This window comes from Alligator sinensis, unplaced genomic scaffold (assembly GCF_000455745.1).
Source record: "Alligator sinensis unplaced genomic scaffold, ASM45574v1 scaffold1735_1, whole genome shotgun sequence".
Lineage (NCBI taxonomy): Eukaryota > Metazoa > Chordata > Crocodylia > Alligatoridae > Alligator > Alligator sinensis.
In genome coordinates, this window is record NW_005843182.1 from 209,067 (window position 1) to 226,680 (window position 17,614).

At 41.4% G+C, this 17,614-nt stretch overlaps 1 protein-coding gene across 1 annotated transcript in view; it reads right to left on the reverse strand.

Annotated features, from left to right (window-relative positions):
- Positions 1 to 1,980: 1,980 nt before the first annotated feature.
- Positions 1,981 to 17,614, reverse strand: part of LOC102373033 (monocarboxylate transporter 10-like) — a 29,048-nt gene continuing 13,414 nt past the window's right edge. Inside the window, exons 5-9 of the mRNA XM_006037848.3 lie at positions 15,220 to 15,371; positions 13,939 to 14,101; positions 9,475 to 9,678; positions 4,867 to 5,069; positions 1,981 to 2,387 (exon numbers count right to left, since the gene is read on the reverse strand). Coding sequence (XP_006037910.2) covers positions 2,187 to 2,387; positions 4,867 to 5,069; positions 9,475 to 9,678; positions 13,939 to 14,101; positions 15,220 to 15,371 — 923 coding nt within the window. The 3' untranslated portion in view covers positions 1,981 to 2,186. The remainder of the gene's footprint in view (positions 2,388 to 4,866; positions 5,070 to 9,474; positions 9,679 to 13,938; positions 14,102 to 15,219; positions 15,372 to 17,614) is intronic.

The following is a 17,614-nucleotide window of genomic DNA, read 5'->3' on the forward strand; positions in this document are numbered from 1 at the left end:
CCATAGGAAGCCGTGGGCCCTGAGCACTGGATCTACCACCTGATTCCAGTATGCAGGGCCAGGCAGGGATGACGCTAAGCCCCTGGGCCCAGTCCTAGCCCCAGCACACAGAGGGAAGGAGAGAGTGGTGCCAAGCCCCTGGGACACAATCCTGGCATGTGAGGGGAGAGAGGTAACAGTGCCAGCCCCCTAGGACCCAATCCTAGCACCAGAGGGCACGAGGGGGCAGTGGTAGGGCCCAGGGCTTGATCCAGCCTGCAGAAAGGCCCTGTGGCATTCATCTGGCCTGTAAGTCCAAAAGGTGTAACACAGTGGGTGCCTATACATGTGCTCCTATGTGTTCTGATTAGAATGCATCAGAGCAGACTCGATTCATCAGCATCTTAATCAGAAGCAAGCGGACACACACTCTGATGAAAATGCTGCAGCATCTTGTGTATTCAGTGTCCCACATTTCAAAATGGCAGCGGGGGTGCTTTAACTAAAGCTTGTTTGATGAGCTTTAGTTGAGTGTCCCAGCCACTATTTTGAAACATGGAATGCTGAATACATGAGATGCTGCAGCACGCTGGAGCATTCTAACTGGAGTGCTTGGGCAGACTCAATCAATCGAGTCTGCTGAAGCATTCCAATCAGAATGTGCCAGCGTGCTGCAGTGTCTCATATATTCAATACCCCACATTTCAAAATGGCTGCAGAGGCACTTAACTAAAGCTTGTCAAAGGAGCTTTAATTAACGCATCCCCACCGCCATTTTGAAACATGGGATGCTCAATACATTAGATGCTGCAGTATTTTAATTAGAGCAACTCCCAAGAGCCTTTCTAATTAAAATGCCCTCCCCCCTCCTCCAGCAATCCTAGAGCATGTATATAGGCACCCAATTAGTCTAAGCTGCTTTGTACCTATTCAACAAAAACACTAGCTACAAGTAAGAAAATTATGGAAAAGCAGATCACAAATAAGAAAATTATTCTAAAGCTGTAACAACATTTATTACATGTACTAAAAAAAGATTCTGATGGAAATTTGAAGCCATCCTATTGTGTTTATTGTGCTTTAATTTTCTGTACCCACTACATTTATCTCACTGCTCTGATCCACAAATACCATCTAGCCCACTTTTACCCCTGCACTGTCTTATCTGATAGCTCTCATGCCCTCTGCTTTTACTGAAGCAATAGATAAGATGTTGACAGGCCTCTTTACTCTTCAACATAAATTCAGGAACAGTCCACTAGCTCCCCCTATCCGCCATCAACTGCAGAAAGTACTTAAGCTAGAGCCATCCTGAAGAATTTCCATTAAAGAACTAGTCTTAGATATTTTCCTAGCCCATAAATTTACCACCTACGCAGGCTTGTTTTTCCCTATACATGGAACTTGGATGTGTACACAGTCCCTTGCCTCACTCTTATCTCCTACAACTGCTTCCATGCTAGTTTTCATCATGAGCTGATGACATTAACTAGAGGTTACGGCAAAAAGATAAAAGGCAAACCTGGATTCTATTCCCATTTCTGACCTGTTGTCATGTGATATTGGTCTAGTAACATAGATATACTGAAGCATGAAGAAGTTATCTGTTAAGTGAATATATTACTATCTACTTCTAGAGACATTGTGAGAATATTAAACTGTCGGTAAAGTGTTTTCTGATCCTTGGATTAAAAAGTACAGCCTAGATCATTATGTCTTCATAGAGTTCAGGGAAACTATTGCAGTGTATGTCCAATGGATCTCCAAGACTGGCTGACCAGTTTACCCCACCCCTGACAAAGAGCTCACCATAACTAATAAGTAATTTGATAATAAACTTAAAATATAATTTAGATGCAATTTAAAAACATGTAACATTTGAGAAATGTCCTAATTCCCACCGCAGTTCATATTTTAAAATTCTTAAATATATTACAAATATTTAATACAGGAAATTCAACAAACTGATTGTAGATCTGAATTACAAAACAGAAGTGTAATTAAAACAAGTATATTCAAGGATGTATGATCAAACAAATGGTAACCAATTCTCTATCAGTTTAGGATATACTAAAAATAAATGTACAGATAAGCTGCATCTCATCAGTCTGTCACTATCCTTTGATCCTGACCATTGCATTCACTGAGACCATATTGGAAAGCTGTATAGCTAAATATCAACTGAAAATCATTTTAATACCATTGATTTAAGTACTAGTGGTGGTACTTGATACTTCATGTATGTCTTCTTCTTCTTCTTCACTTAAAACTACATCGTGTTCGTTTTCGTAGGGAGCAGGAGTCTCAGGTTCTTTTGCTAAACCTGAAGGTTCTCCTTTTTCATCTTCTGTTATATCTGTGTTTGAAGTGACAGGAATGGAACGCCTTGTTTCAGAATTATTTAGCGTCTGTGTATGAAAATAGATAAACGATTGGAAAACTATTGTGGCTGTGTTAAATTTAAATATCTAAAATATCTTCAGAAATTTTAATAAAATTGGGTTTTTGTAATCTGATAGATTTGAAGGCCAAAAAAGGAACACCATGATAATTTGACATCCTGCATTTACACAGCCAACAGAAGTATACCCAGTAATTCTTGCATTTAAAACTTCTGATTGAAGTATAACAACCCAGACAATGAAATTGGGAAACTGGTTCTTCATCTGAAGGTATCTCCTTTTCAGTAATTTTTTTCTCTAACATTCATCCTAAATTTCCCTTCTTAAGCTTTGTCCCATTACTCTTGGTTGCAGTTTCTGCTTTTATTTGGCTAAGATAAACAGCTACTCTTCCTCCTTTGTATTTACAGACTTTTAAACTTCCCTCAGAATCAATCTTCCCATTAATTTTTTATGTTCTTTTACAGTTTCACTCCCTTTATCTATACATTTTTGTTAATTGCCTAGCCCTTATGTGTGTGTCAAAGAACGCCTTTACTTACAAGAGCAGGTTAACATCAGTACAAGTAATAATCTTGCTTTAAATCATCTTTGAATAAAATTAATAAGCTGCTTTGGAACCAGAGACCAAACTCAGGCCAAGTTGGGCTCTCTTTTGCTTGCTCTATTTCTGGCCTCATAAATCTTTTCCTCATGTCTGCCCATTGGGCCAGTTCCAACAGGAGAGAGTAGAGGATACTCTCAGCCATGCCTCAGCCACAGCTTGCTGCTTAGGACACTGTCCTGGGAAGTAGGAGATGTGGATTTAAACCCTCTCATTCCAGAATGTCCTGGGCAAGTGCCCCAACCATTACAGAAGAGGGAGGATTTCCTTAATCTGAAGTCAATGCTGCTGTTTATTAGGTAGATAGTCATTCAGGTTCTTAGCTTCACTAAAGGTGTCTCTTACACCATAAGGCTCAAATAGAAGCATTTAAGCACCAGCAAAAACTTTCCAGTGAAAGAATGGAGAACTATTTGATTCCTGTACAAAACAGGATCTCCCTCTGGGGATGCACCAAAACCCCATAGGAAGAACAGGAGAGCTATACAAGTCCACAGGGGAAGAAGGGTCCCTCCTGGTCAAGGTCAAGTTGTCTGAGAGAAAAAAGAGGCATCTTTTCTGAGACATCTTTCTATTTTAAAAGGTGGATACATTATTTTTCAATACACGCACACACACATACATACATAGCATCTTCTTGTCTTGTACAGATAAAGTAATTCAGATAGATACTGTATATAGGTTGCACATGTATTAGTTTAGACATAGAAAAAGTTAAAACAGTTTTCAAGGGACATATCAGGACCCAAGTGAGTGATGTGACCAACATTATATCCAGTCATCCTTGACCTCCCCAGACCAAATGGTCAGCTGCCCATACACAGAGTCAACTGGGAGCAGTCTTCAGTGTGTCTGGAGTGAAGCTTAGACTTATATTTCCAGATTCTGTTGTGAGACACCTTAACCACTTTACTACCAGAGTCACTTTATATGTCTAAGATGCTTTTTTTTTTTTTTGGTAATAAATCTAGACAGTAATGATGTGAATGAATGGGTCAAAATATGGTAAGAGAGGTTCACAAAGAAATCACAAACACCCATCTCCACGGAAAATGGCCAGTTGCTTTCTTCCAATACTCTGGTACTTTGCCAGTCTTTTCATCTTTTCCAATATGACACTGGAATATATGCAGGAGAGATTAAGAAGGTGCTAATTTTATAGACTGCCTTTTAGTCATAACCACACTTTAATCTGAGTACCACAAAACATTTTATTGCAGCCTTCAACATTCCATCAGAAGACTGGATTGAATGTCTTTGGCTGGAAGGGCTTTGTATGAATAACTTGGTTTGCACTGTCTATATCAGGCCAGTTATGGAATAAGAAATACAACCAATTTCCTATGATCCAACACTATTTAATTAAAAAACTTAAAACAACTCGATATGAAGAGAAGCTTTAGTCTTTTAGTCTTTAGAATCTACTGTTCAGTGATTTAAATTAAAAGACTAACATAATTCTGTTTACTTCAATGGAGAACTTAGTATAAAATGTTTAAACCAGTTTGAAACTTATTATCAATTTGAGAAATATTTCAAATAATTCCTATATGCACACATTTTCTAAATGCTCACACACTCGCACTCCGTGAGGAATACCAAAAGAACCAGGAAAAGCTTTCCAATCAGCAAAAATGTTTTAAATTGTCTTAAAAGATTAGTAGAAACAATAGCAACCAGGGCAGAAAAGAAGAAAAAAAAAAAAATCAACAAAAGAAAAAATAATAAAACAATAAGATTGTACTAATATTTTAATATAGGCATGTGTCTATTTTAGCTTCATGTAATAAATTATGAAAAATGTTCCTACATGCTTTAAATAAAGACGTTTTAGCACAGAAATAATCATTTTGGTATAGATGAACTCATTCTTTCACTTACCCCTTCTGAAATAGATGATGACCCCCAAGGTATTATACTGCTTGTTATCTCACAAACAGAGGCATGAATAATATTTTTCTTCTCCTGTACTGCTGTTTTCTTCAGCCGGGGAATGAAAGCAAGAATACCTGCTGCTCCAACAGAGAAAAGCCCAGGGACTACAAACCCAATGTTGTAACTCCCCAACATGTCATATATCCAGCCTGAAAAAAAATAATATTCCAGTTACATGCAAATCATATTCTTCTTTTATTAGAGCATGTATTTTCCTTCATGTTCCTCTTTACAACCCTGGACCACAGTCATGAGCACCACAGAAAAGTCAGAGAAGCCTAAAAATAATATAAGCACTTTTAATCTATATAACATATACAGAATTGCCAAACTTTGTGGGAAAACAGCCTCACACTTATTAGAGATGTTTATGGTGGGCCCAACAGACAAGTCTGTTCTTTCAATATAGACTGTAAATCCATTACAATAAACTTCATCTCGTGATGTGTGAGAGAAGGGCACTCACGTCACTGCCTCTTGTGCTGTCATTCTAAAAGCAAATCAATGGGAGCATACAGTAAAAATGGTTTATTAGGGCAAGAAATTTTCTAATTGGAGGTTGGTCAGAGCTTAAGGACTAATCCTCAATAGTTTTGAGGTGACCGATTTTACAAGAGACAAATCTAGGTGAATTCAGTTCTATTATTTTAAGGTATTTTAGAATTGTAAAAGAGTGCACTGACCTTTTAATGCTTGAGATAAAAAAAAAAAATCAACCTGGGACAACACTGCCTTGTGCTAGATTTTGCTGCTTAAAAATAAACCTGTGGGACTAGGATAGTCACCAAAAAGAGGGGAAGTGGCACTGGGGAGGCCACCTCAGTTTTGGGAAGAAACATGCAGCAAACTTTTTACAGCCAAGATTAAAGTTCCACAAGAGATATGGACTGGAACTCCTTTCCCTGGTCAATGGGGAGGAATGACGCTTGCTTGGAGCAGCTCCTAGCTTCCCTCAGGACCTAGAATTTTAGGAGATTCAGTTGCATAGAAGCCAGAGGGTGGTTTTAAGTAAGGCACCCCATGGGATAAAGATACAACCAATGTCCTTTCCCCAGATAAGAAAGGATCTAAAAGGAGACGTTGATGCAACGAGCAAGTGAACCTGCTTTTTTTGTGTAAAGTTTTTAAGATGGATTCTCTGAGAAGTTCTGAACCATTTTTTAAACACAAAACTACAGCTGTCACACTGCTTTATTTGGCCACCTGAAATAGAGCACTTGGTAGAGGAATGATACTTTCTTATTTCACAGACACAGTTTTTGGGGGCAGGTGATGAGAGGAGAGTTGAGATGCCACAACAACAAAATTAAAAAGGCCTAGAATACATTCCAAATTGCTACAGAAAAATAATACCAGTATAATGAATTAGATATTAAAACTTTACATTGGAAGAAATTCACCTCTATGTTGATGACATCTAACAAGGTCTTTGCACCACTTCAAGGTTCTACTTAACTCTGTATAACATGGGTTATGTGGGACCTAAATAGTACACAAGCCTCGTGTAGGTAGTTTACAGAAGGGCAAATTTATAACTTATGGTGAATACAGCAGAAAGAAATGCTTTACCAAGAAAAATATCTCCAATATTTAACGCCATCCGAGACCCAAAAAGCTGATAACATGACAACAGAAAAACAAAAATATCGTAGGTCTAGAAAGGGAAAAATGCATATGGCAGCAGTAGGGGTTTAGGTTGTAGCCGTGTTGGTCTAAGGACATAGGCAGACAAGGTTCTTGGGTGAATTTGATATCTTTTATTAGACCAACCCAAATAGTTGGAGAATATTTATTAAGCAAGCTTTCGGGTTCAAAACCCAGAGCCACCCATCCTAGCCTTCAAACAAGCACCGAACCTCGCCAACCTCATCACCAGAAGCAAACTTCCTCAAGCCCAGAAGACACCAAAAGGATCCAGACCGTGCCATGACAAGAAATGCAAAACCTGCCAACACATCTCCACCACCCCCACAATTACTACACCCTACAACAGAGCCATCAGCATCCCAGGATCTTACAGCTGCACCTCCAGAAATGTAATATACCTCATCCAATGCACCAAATGCCCTGATGGAAAATACGTAGGACAGACCAAACAACAACTGCGCACCAGAATGAACACACACCAGAAATCCATCAAAGAGAGAAATACCCAATTACCGGTGGGGGCACATTTCTCACAGGAGGGCCACTCTCTCTCCAATCTCTCAGTCCTGATCCTCAAGGGAAATTCACACAACACTTCCCAGAGATGAGCCTATGAGCTCCATTTCATCAACCTTCTGGATACGAGAGATCATGGACTAAACATAGACATTGGATTTTTGATACATTATAATCTGCCTGGCAACTGACTCCCCAGCCCAGCCCAGCCCCTGGCTTCTTTACTTTTCATTCCATCCAGGAAGAGCACGCACCAACTGCTGAAACTTCCTTAGCCTGACGAAGGGTTTTTGAACCCGAAAGCTTGCTTAATAAATATTCTCCAACTATTTGGGTTGGTCTAATAAAAGATATCAAATTCACCCAAGGAACCTTGTCTGCCTATGGCAGCAGTAGCCATATGAGAGGAAAAGAGATATTGAATCCTCCCTACCATTCATTCCTCAAACTGTTCCTAGGTCAGTGCTTCCCAACCTTTTCTTCAGCATGACCTCATTTAAACATTGGATATTTTTGCGACCTCAAAATGATACAGACAAGACCAGTGTCCCCTCCCCCTGCAAGCGGCATGGCTGAAGCAAAACCCATAGGGGGAAGGATGTGGGGTGCCCACTGCAGGCTCTGGGCTCCCAACCCTGCTGCCCTCCCCTTGGGGGTCTCCATGGCCCAGTGGGCAGGGTCAAGCAAAGAGGTACAGTGCCACTGCCAGAAGCCCCATACTGGCCACACCACCATGGCGAGGTACCCCCTACCTGCCCAGCAGCAGTAACGGTGGCAGCATAGAGTTTCAGTTTTATAGTTGGTAGGGTCAGAAGGGATCTGAGCAGATCATCAAGCCATGGCAGGAAAAAGTACTGGGGTCAAACAACCCCAGCAAGGTGTTTGTCTAACCTCCTCTTAAAACCCCCCCAGGGTAAGAGCCAGCACCACTTCTCTTGGAAGTTGGTTCCAGATCCTAGCCGCCCTGACAGTGAAGTAGCACCTCCTGCAATCTAGCCTGAATCTACCCTCTGCCAGCTTGTGACCATTATTTCTAGTCACTCCTGGGAGTGCTCGGGGGAACAGGGACTCCCCCAATGCCTGCTGGTCCCCTCTGACTAGTTTGTAACAGGCCACTAGATCCCCCCTCAGCCTTCTCTTGTGGAGGCTAACAGGTTCAGGTCCCTTAGCCTCTCCTAGTAGGGCCTGCCCTGCTGCCCCCTGACCATGCGAGTGGCCCTCCTCTGGACCCTCTCCATATTGTCCACATCCCTCCTGAAGTGCGGCGCCCAGAACTGGACACAGTACTCCAACTGCAGCCTGACCAGTGTCACCTGCCTCTGCACTGACGAGAAGGGAGTTCCCCAGCCTGTAGGTGTGCTGCTGGTTCTTCCTCCCCAGGTGCAGCACCTTGCACTTGTCAGTGTTGAAACCCATCCTGTTCTCATTCACCCACCCCTGTAACCTGTCTATTCCCTGCTACTGCCAGGCAGGCAGGGGGTGCTTTGCCATGGTGATGTGGGGCTCCTGGCAAGGGCAGCAAGCCTCCCTGTCCTGCTCTGCCCTCCCATGCTGGGTCTTGCACACTGGGCCATGGAGGCCCTAGGGGGAAGGCAGAAGGGTGAGGAGCCACAAGCATGTAGTGGGCAGCTTGCATCTGCCCCTGCCCCATGAACAAATCTGGGGGATATGTGCCCCCCTATACTATTCTCCTCAGGAGTGTGTGCAGTAGTGGGGAGCCAGCCCCACCCCTGTATGAACTGCCTGTGGCTCCATCCTGCTACACCAGGTTCCATATTTTCGCCCTGGCCCCAGGCTCCGGGTGGGCAGTAGCCCCAGCTCTACCCCTGCCCCACTTCCTCCTCCCTCCCTGCCCTTGGGGTCCTCAATCTGCCCTCCCCTCCACAGACTTACCTGGAGAGAGCTGTGGGAGCTGCTCTCCATGCCACCTAACTGCCACATGCATGTGTATGCTTGCACATGCATGTGGCGTGCTCTGTCTGATCACCCTCCCTCCACTCCACCCAGCCTCAAGCTGCCCCTTGCAGACTGGAACTCTGCCAGCCTGCAAGGGAAACCCACTGTTTCCTGCTTTTTTCTGTGATTTTCATCAGAATTGGTCAACACTGCCGAGTGTCATTGCGACCCCATTTTTTATCACTGCAACCCCAAATAGGGTTGTAACCCCAAGGTTGGGAACCACTGCCCTAGGTACAGAAGCACAGGACTGTCTAAACTATTACAGGCCAAGGATGCTTCCCAAAAAAACCCCCTTCAATATCGCTAGCAATGTTATTAATTGTTTTAGGAAAATACGTTGTTTTAATATGGATAAATATTTAAATATTAGCACTGTCAGAGAATCAATATTTAGGACTATCTTCATATATAACTTCATGTTAAATAACTCACCTGCAAATGGTGGACCAAAACAACTAATTGCATTGACAGCCATCATAAAACCCCAAGCAACTGGCATTTTCTCTGCTCCCATTAAATCAAAAGTCAGCACAGGCAAAAGAACATAGTTTCCTGCATCGAAAAATCCCAGAAGGGTGCCAAAGGCAATTAGAGATGTAAGTGTTTTACAAAAAGGAATAAGCAAAAATAACACACCTGAAAAACAAAACAAAAAGTTAAGATAGGCTTAGCATGGCACGTGCTTGGACTTGTGGATGAAACACATGTGCTGAAAGGAACAGATGAAGACTGTGCTTCCTATCAATAGCTGGTTGATTGCTCTGCAGTCATTTTGATATAATCTCATTGTACACTAAGGATCATACTTACTCTTACATAGCAGCATCAATGTCTAACACTTTTTACCTTCTTCAGCTAGCTAAGGCAGGGGTGCTCAACCTCCTGTCTACAGGCTAAATGCTACTTATGGAGCCATAGATATCTGGCCCATGGAGCTCCCCATAGATTGGGATATTTGGCAGCAGGGGAACAGCGGCAATAAATGTGGCTACCCTCCCCGCTGCCAAATTCTCAAATCCCAAGCCCCATGCAGCAGATTGGGGCCAGGTCATGTCTTCTTTGCCACCCCTGTGGCTGGATGAACCTGAGCCACACTCTTCCCAGCAGGGTGAATGGGGCTGGGCCATGCCTCCTTTTTCCCATGGAGCCAGGTTGAAGCCAGCTCAAGCCTCCTTCCTCTTGTGGGCCAGGCTGGGGCTGGACCATGCCCCTTTCCCCCTGTAGGGCTGGGCCATGCCCCCTCCCCTCCATGGGGCCAGACTGGAGCTGGGATGTCCCCATACCAGATCAGGACCATCAACCAGATCCGGCCCTTGGCTGGCCTGGGCATTACCCATCAGGCACACTGGCCAAAAAGGTTGAGCACTACTGAGCTAAGAGATTCCATTCTGCAGTGATGGATGGTGACCCAGTCGTATTTATATATGGTTTTATCTTCCCTCATCCAAACTACATCACCACAACACACCTGTCTACAAAACCCTAAGAAGCTACTCATAAAAACACTGCTTAGAACTCTTTAGTAACACAAGCTACCCTGTGTAGATCACAGCTATCCTCTACTCTGCACTGGCTTCCTACAGAATATCAAATAAAATTCAGGTTATCAATCATTTCTTTTAAGGAGCTAAAAGGTCTGGGCCCAAGGATATCTAAAAGACTGCTTTAAGCTCCAAGATGGCCACTAGCTTCATTCCTCATAACTTCATTCACTCTATGAATTTCCCTTCTGTTCTATGCATTTTCTATGAATCCGTGCATTTCCCTTCTGTGCTAAAGAATGCCTTGCATTTGTAAGCTTGTCTGACTATATCAGCTATGCAGTTGATCCAATAAAAGATAAGATCCTAAGAAATCCTTGCCTTCTGTTCTTCACAAATAAAATAAAAAATTATTGATAAATACCAATAGCACACGGATTCCGAATTATCTTTTATTTACTCTGACATTCCGAATAAATCAAGCTCCTTTCAAATGACTTTCTTCTATATAAACAAATTACCTAGTGTCCTTGAGGGACTCCTTGGAAAGTAATTTGAAAGATTACTATAACACAGCTCTTTCAGCTCATTCATTTTAAGCTGACTTTTCTCATGGCTAGGTGGCTGGTATAGTTTGAACACTAGAATAAAACAATGTATTACTTCAGATATTTTAGTAGACTTGCATAGTTGCCATTAATTATATCCAGTAGGGGGCAACTGTGCACAACCTGAAGCACATAAACAACCTATTATCAGAAATATAAAAAAAGTATATTAAAAGAATGAAAAGTAGCTTTCCAGTTAGGAAGCTGACACTTATAAAAGGAGTTCCAGAGCAGTTTGCATCAGTTTTGGCAGGAACATTTTAAGAAGATGAAAACAAAAACAACAGTTTTCATATAAGGGAAATAAAAGAATACACATGGGCACGTGCCACATATGGGCACGTTGGCACCATATGACCAACTTTTCCACTGAGAATTTTAAGTCCGTCTAGATCCCAATCTATACTATGAGGACTTTGATGATACAGTTGTGCAGATATACTCTAACAGAAAAAAACAATCCAAAAGTAGATGCAGCTTGCGCTGGCCAAACCAAATCTTTGCCACTATAACATTCCAGCCCCCTCTCCAGATGAAATAAAACCAAAGGATTTTTAGGCTCAAAGACATCCTGATCGCATGCCCCTGAAAATGAGAGCCTGAGATCAGCATTCAGGGTGCCTCTAAACCACCTGCTAATTGCCAGGCTTGGGCACATGTGAGGAAGACAATGTAGCAGAGGCTTGTTTCTCAGAGGCTCTGGGCTCTGCAGGGTAGACATATCTTTAGGAAATGTCTGAACAGTTTATCCAGGCTTTACTCAGTGTGCAGTTCCTCTGCCTGTTTTTTCTGTCCTGTGACATAAAAATATAAGCAGTGCCATACTGGATTAGACCAGTATCCTATCTAGTCCAGTGGCAGTAGTAGATGCTTTAGAATCAAGACATGAGAAGGGTATGTCTAGAGTGATTTATCCCATTATACCCCCCTGGGCATCTATCATGATTGATTTAGGGATGTCAGAGGATACATTCCTAACTGTCTGAATAGTTATTAATGAATCTATCATCAATGAATAAAGCATTTGGAAGCATCTCTGGTAAGTATGAATTGGGTTTGGATATATCTAGAAATCCATCTCTAAATGAAGACAATATTTTGAGAGCCACCAGACTAAAAAAGTTCCTGAGGTTGTTGGTTACCAAAGTTCAGTGTGAGACTCAAAAACACGGTTTGCAAAAATAGGTAGTATCAAAGCTAGTCCAAAAGACTACAGGTGATATTCACAATGCTTTTTCTTACAACAAATGAGACAGTAGTATCCCTATATCAATGTAAATATCCAGATCATATAGTCAGTTACCTTTTTCTAGAAAAGGTTTGCTGATTCTCATGGTGACCATATTGACATTTCCCCCTAAGAGCCAGACTGAGCTGGAACACTGCTTTTTATTATCAGGAAGTAACTGGAATTAAACCCCTCCCATCTTTAATGCAGTGGCCTGGGCTTGAGGGCACTCTTTGCAGAAAGGAATGGATTTCCTGAAGTCTGTTCTGATAAGGTGCCCAAGAGTACTGTTGAAAGTGAAGTTGAGGGCAGAGGCAGGGCACCTGGAAGGTTTTCTGAACCTCAGACTCTGTAACTTTACCAATAAATATTCATTTGCCTGAAATGATAAATTAAGGCTAAATCTTACTATTTGCCTTTAACAAAAAGATCCTGGCAGAGGACAGAAAATAGTTGACTAGATGCTTTGGAATCCTTCAAAAATCATTTGTATATTGAAGCTTGCTAAATGAACAACAAGAACCTCTGCTCAAAGAGAACACATTTGGGTTTCACACTGGCATCAGGGTTTGCCCCTAAACTTTTATTGGCCCTGTACCCATGGCTCAGATGATGGAGAGTATAGTTTCTATTCTGTAAGATACATATAAAGCAGCTGTGGATATGCCTGCATTAAATCAGAACTTGGTAATGGATTTTAAAATAAATTAGCATCATTTTCATAAAATTTAAATCTCCTTTCTGAAGAAATTGTGATTCACTACATTTCTAAGCAAGCAACCATTATTTATCAGTGAAACTTTTATATTACTGAAGTACAGTAGTAGTAAAATGGAATCTGCTAACATATTCTGCAAATAATACCGTCGTTCTGACTCTGCTATAAACAGTAGACCTCAAATGTCTTTAACCCATTTTCCTTGTGCTTCTTCAGTTTCAGTGAACACTTATTACACATTCTGCCATCCATTGAGAGAGCAGAGGAAAGGTTCTGACAAGAGAAATGTAATCAACTGTACTCTATTTGCCCTTTTTTAGGGACAACAGCATATCACTAAACAAAATGACATGTGAATTGAAAACATACCTACATGTACCAGGATTCTGTTACCCTTACTCAGGAGTAGTAATTTGGTATAAACATATTCCCATCGAGTCAACAAGACTATTTGTTAAATAAAGTTAGTCAATGTGAATCAGTAAGTGTGGCAGAATCGGTCTCCAAAATACTTATTTTTGCAGAAACTGAACAACTATTGCAAAACACATGTAATACAAGCAACAAGAGAGCACATTCATAAAATTATAGAAAATGTTTAAAAAGTAAATATAGTTTACGGTCATTAGCAATTAAGCAGGTACACAGTAATTTAAATAAGCTACTGATAGAGTTCTGTAACAAAAAGTATGACGGATTCACCACTTCATAGAGAATGGCAGTGCAACTCCATTTCAAGAGCCACCAACAAAAAATTAGTGCAGAGTGAAAATCAGAATATATATAGCTAAATACAGAGTAGAATGACTGCCATTTTAAAAACATTTTCTTATATTTAATTTGGATAATGGAAAAACTTACCAACACAAAATACAGATGCCTGGTTAATAAAGAGACGGTTAATATTCTCCGAATTGCAAATCTTTCCAAAAAAAAGACAACTAAGCAGGCTGCTTATTCCAGTTCCTACCATAATATATGGTGCATCATCCAATGAAATGCCCAAGTCATTTGCAAGCTTCATCTGTAAATACCAGTATATCAATTAAATAAATAATACAGCGCTACTTTCCACAGATTCATTTGCATATGCACATACAGACTTGTCATTTTATTCCAACCATTTTCCATTAAAACTCTGCTTAAAAAATAATTGACAAAATACTGTTTCATAGTTCATAAAACACTTTTTTTCCTTTTTTAAATCCTTTAGAAGTTTGAAGCATTTATCTGTACTCACGTATTAGGTCCTATCACACCTTTACCTGCATGTGTATAGGGGGCCTGATAATTGATTGCAACTCAATTTCCTCCAAGCCCTTTGGCTGAGGGCCAGAATATGAACCACTACCATCCATGAAAGACTATAAAAACTCCAGTCCCTAAACCAGCAGAATTCAGGAAATCTGCTGGAGAAAGACTTCTTGTCTCTGCACTGCTGACTAGGCCACCAATGCTAATACCAAGACATGCTTCTTAATGCATCTCAACTATGGGTTTAATTTCACAGCACATAAAGGTAAACACTAGAAGATAAGAGCTATTTTAGTTAAAGGACAATGTTGGCACAAGACAAAATGGATATAAACTGGATGTGAATAAATCTGACCTAAAAATTAGAGGAAAGAGTATCTAAACATCAGGAGTATCTAACCGTTCCAGTTCTATTTTTTAAATTTACTGTGGTGACCAGCAAATCCTGATCTAAGCTGAGATCTCTTGTTGCTACTCTAGTAGAAATATTGGGTCTAACATTTTAGACCCCAAAATAATCAGTGTAATATTTTATTCTCAAATGGAGAAAAATGGTATATTGAACATGCCTCTGGACCCCAGGCTCTCACAAGACAGGATTAATCCATTTGTTAGCTTATTCAAGGCTAACATACAGGTACTTCAGAAGAAAATCATATTAAAATCCAACTACAAAAGAATCTTGTACAATTGAAACTATGCAAGTCATGTTGAGTCATGTGTATCTTTGTTAATAAGAAGTCCACATTCTTTCGAATACAAGTAATTATAATCTCTTGCTTTTCTAAATGACAGCTAAATTATCACAGAAGGATACTTAAAAAGCAAAAAATACATGAAGTATCACTATTAAATCAGTAGTAATCAGAACGGAAATTACATTCTTACCATATGAACAAAAGGTATGAAGAATCCAAATTTTGCTAACCCAAGAGCGCACACCCAGAGCTCAAAGACACTGTTCTTCCATAATCTTAGATCAACTATAAAACCTCTTAATGGTGATGTTTGAAAGTTTTCAACAACACTTGGATGTCTTCCTGTAAGAAAAAAAGTTAAAAGAAAAATGTAGCTACAATTTTTGTAAACATTTCATTACCATTTTTACCCAAGACTACTTTGAATTTAAGATGACTTCATAAGATGATTATTAGATTCTAGACAAGAAAAATCATAAATTTGTTTTAATGTTCCATTTCTAGAACCTAATTATTGGAGGGTCATTTAAAATTAATTGCCCTTACCATTGAGTGGGGAAAAGCAGTAGCAGGGGGCAAGTGGCAAGGAAAGCAGCAGCTGGGGGTAGGTGGCATGCCTATGCACCCCTGCTATTTGCTCCCCCCAAGTGCCTGCACCCCTAGCACCTGCCCCTCCCCACTCCTGCCTGTCCCCTGTGCCACCTGCCCCTCTCTGGTGCCTGCACCTCCATCACCTGTTCCTCCTGCTGCTTGGTCGCTTTTCATCTGCCCCCCTGACCCCTTTCCCTCACCAGTGCTACCCTGTGCAACTGCTCTGGCTCTGTCTGCCCCCAGGGCATGGAGCATCTGGGGTATGGAGTAGCAGTGGTCTGGCCCCAGCCCAGGGCAATTAACACTAGAGTATGGGGGGAGCACAGGGGAGGGGGTATGTGGTACAAGGAGAAGTGCAGGGAACTGGCCCATGATGTGGGAGCAACGGGAGCATGGGAAAAGGGGTATGCAGAACAGGTGGGAGTAGGGGGAATGCAGGGAAGAGGGCACACAAGAGTGAGGGGAGCACAGGGATTGCTGCAGAGCAGCATCCCCTTTCACTGGCATTCCTCCCGCAGCTACATGCACTTCACCCTGCCACCCTGGCTAGTACTCAAATTTAAGATGAATGTTCCCCACCCCCATGTTGGATAAGGAAAAGAACCTCATCTTGGATTTGAGAAAATATGGTATGTAGAGCTATTGTGAATCCTGTTCTTATTAGAAAAAAAATCATGAACCAAAGTCAGAAACTACTTTTATGGTCTCATATGTAAAAAACAGATGCAAGTATAAGATAATTCATACAGTCTAATAGAGGATAAGCTTAATCTTGCAGTGGCCAAAGTAAGTACATATATGCCAGACTTATCAATAAGCAATGGCAAAATTTTGAAGACCCACTAAACACCCTGCATTTCTCATGTTTCTCTAAATGCTTAAATAGTTAAGGCAGATGGAAGAAGAAAACTGAACTATCAGGGAAATGTTTCATCTTAAGTTTGGAGCGCTGCTTTGTATTTCTTCAAGATGTTCCCCAGTTTCTTAGCCACAGCCCATGTTTCTCCTTGTTCCAAGTCTTCCAGTAATTCCCCTGTCCCTGATTCCCATGCCCCCAGTTCACCATTTACAGTCCTCACTTCTGGCTTAGATCTGCTGCTATAACATTAGTCTGAAGTCAACAGCAAATCAGTTCATATTTGTAAATATTTCATATAATGTAAAATATAGTTCACTACACACAATGAACACAGCTTGAAATTAATTTGGCCTTGCCACAGATGCAAGCAGTGCTACCTTAGAGAAAGTAAGCAACGAAAATTCTGTCCCAAACCTGGGCATTTTGAGGGACTATTTTTTTAATGGATCCAGAATGGCATTTACCCAAAACTTAATTTCACTTTTTACATTAAATCCATGATGGGGGCTACACCAGTCTTGATTAAAATGCTGAAATAAAAAATCAAAACAGTTTACAATTATGACATGCAATAGAGAGGGGAGACTTGTACGGGTCCCTTCTGTGGGTAGAACTGGCTACAACTAATAAGAGAAAGGGAAAAAAATAAACGAAAAAGAAACAAAATACTATATATCTTGCCCTCCTCCTGAGGGGGACTGAGGGGCCAATCTGCCACCCCAAGCCCTTAGCCCGACAAGTCTGCTGCTTCCCAGGGGCCCGCATCCGGGACATTGCGGAGAGGATCCCAAAGCTTCTTAAACCCACAGACCACTATCCCATGCTCCTTATTCATGTGGGCACCAATGACACTGCTCAGAGCACTCCCAGCCAGGTCATGAGGCGCTACAGGGATTTGGGAGCGGGGCTTAAGGGTCTGGGGGCACAGGTGGTGTTCTCGTCGATCCTCCCAGTCTCAGGCTATGGGCTGAGAAGGGACAGGAGGATGTATGTGGTCAACCAAAGACTGCAGCGCTGGTGTCGTCAGGAAGGCTTTGGCTTCCATGACCACAGCCCGCTCTTTGGCGAGAGAGGCAGCGAGCTGCTGGGAAGAGATGGCCTCCACCTCTCTCCCCTAGGGAGGAGGCTCTTCTCA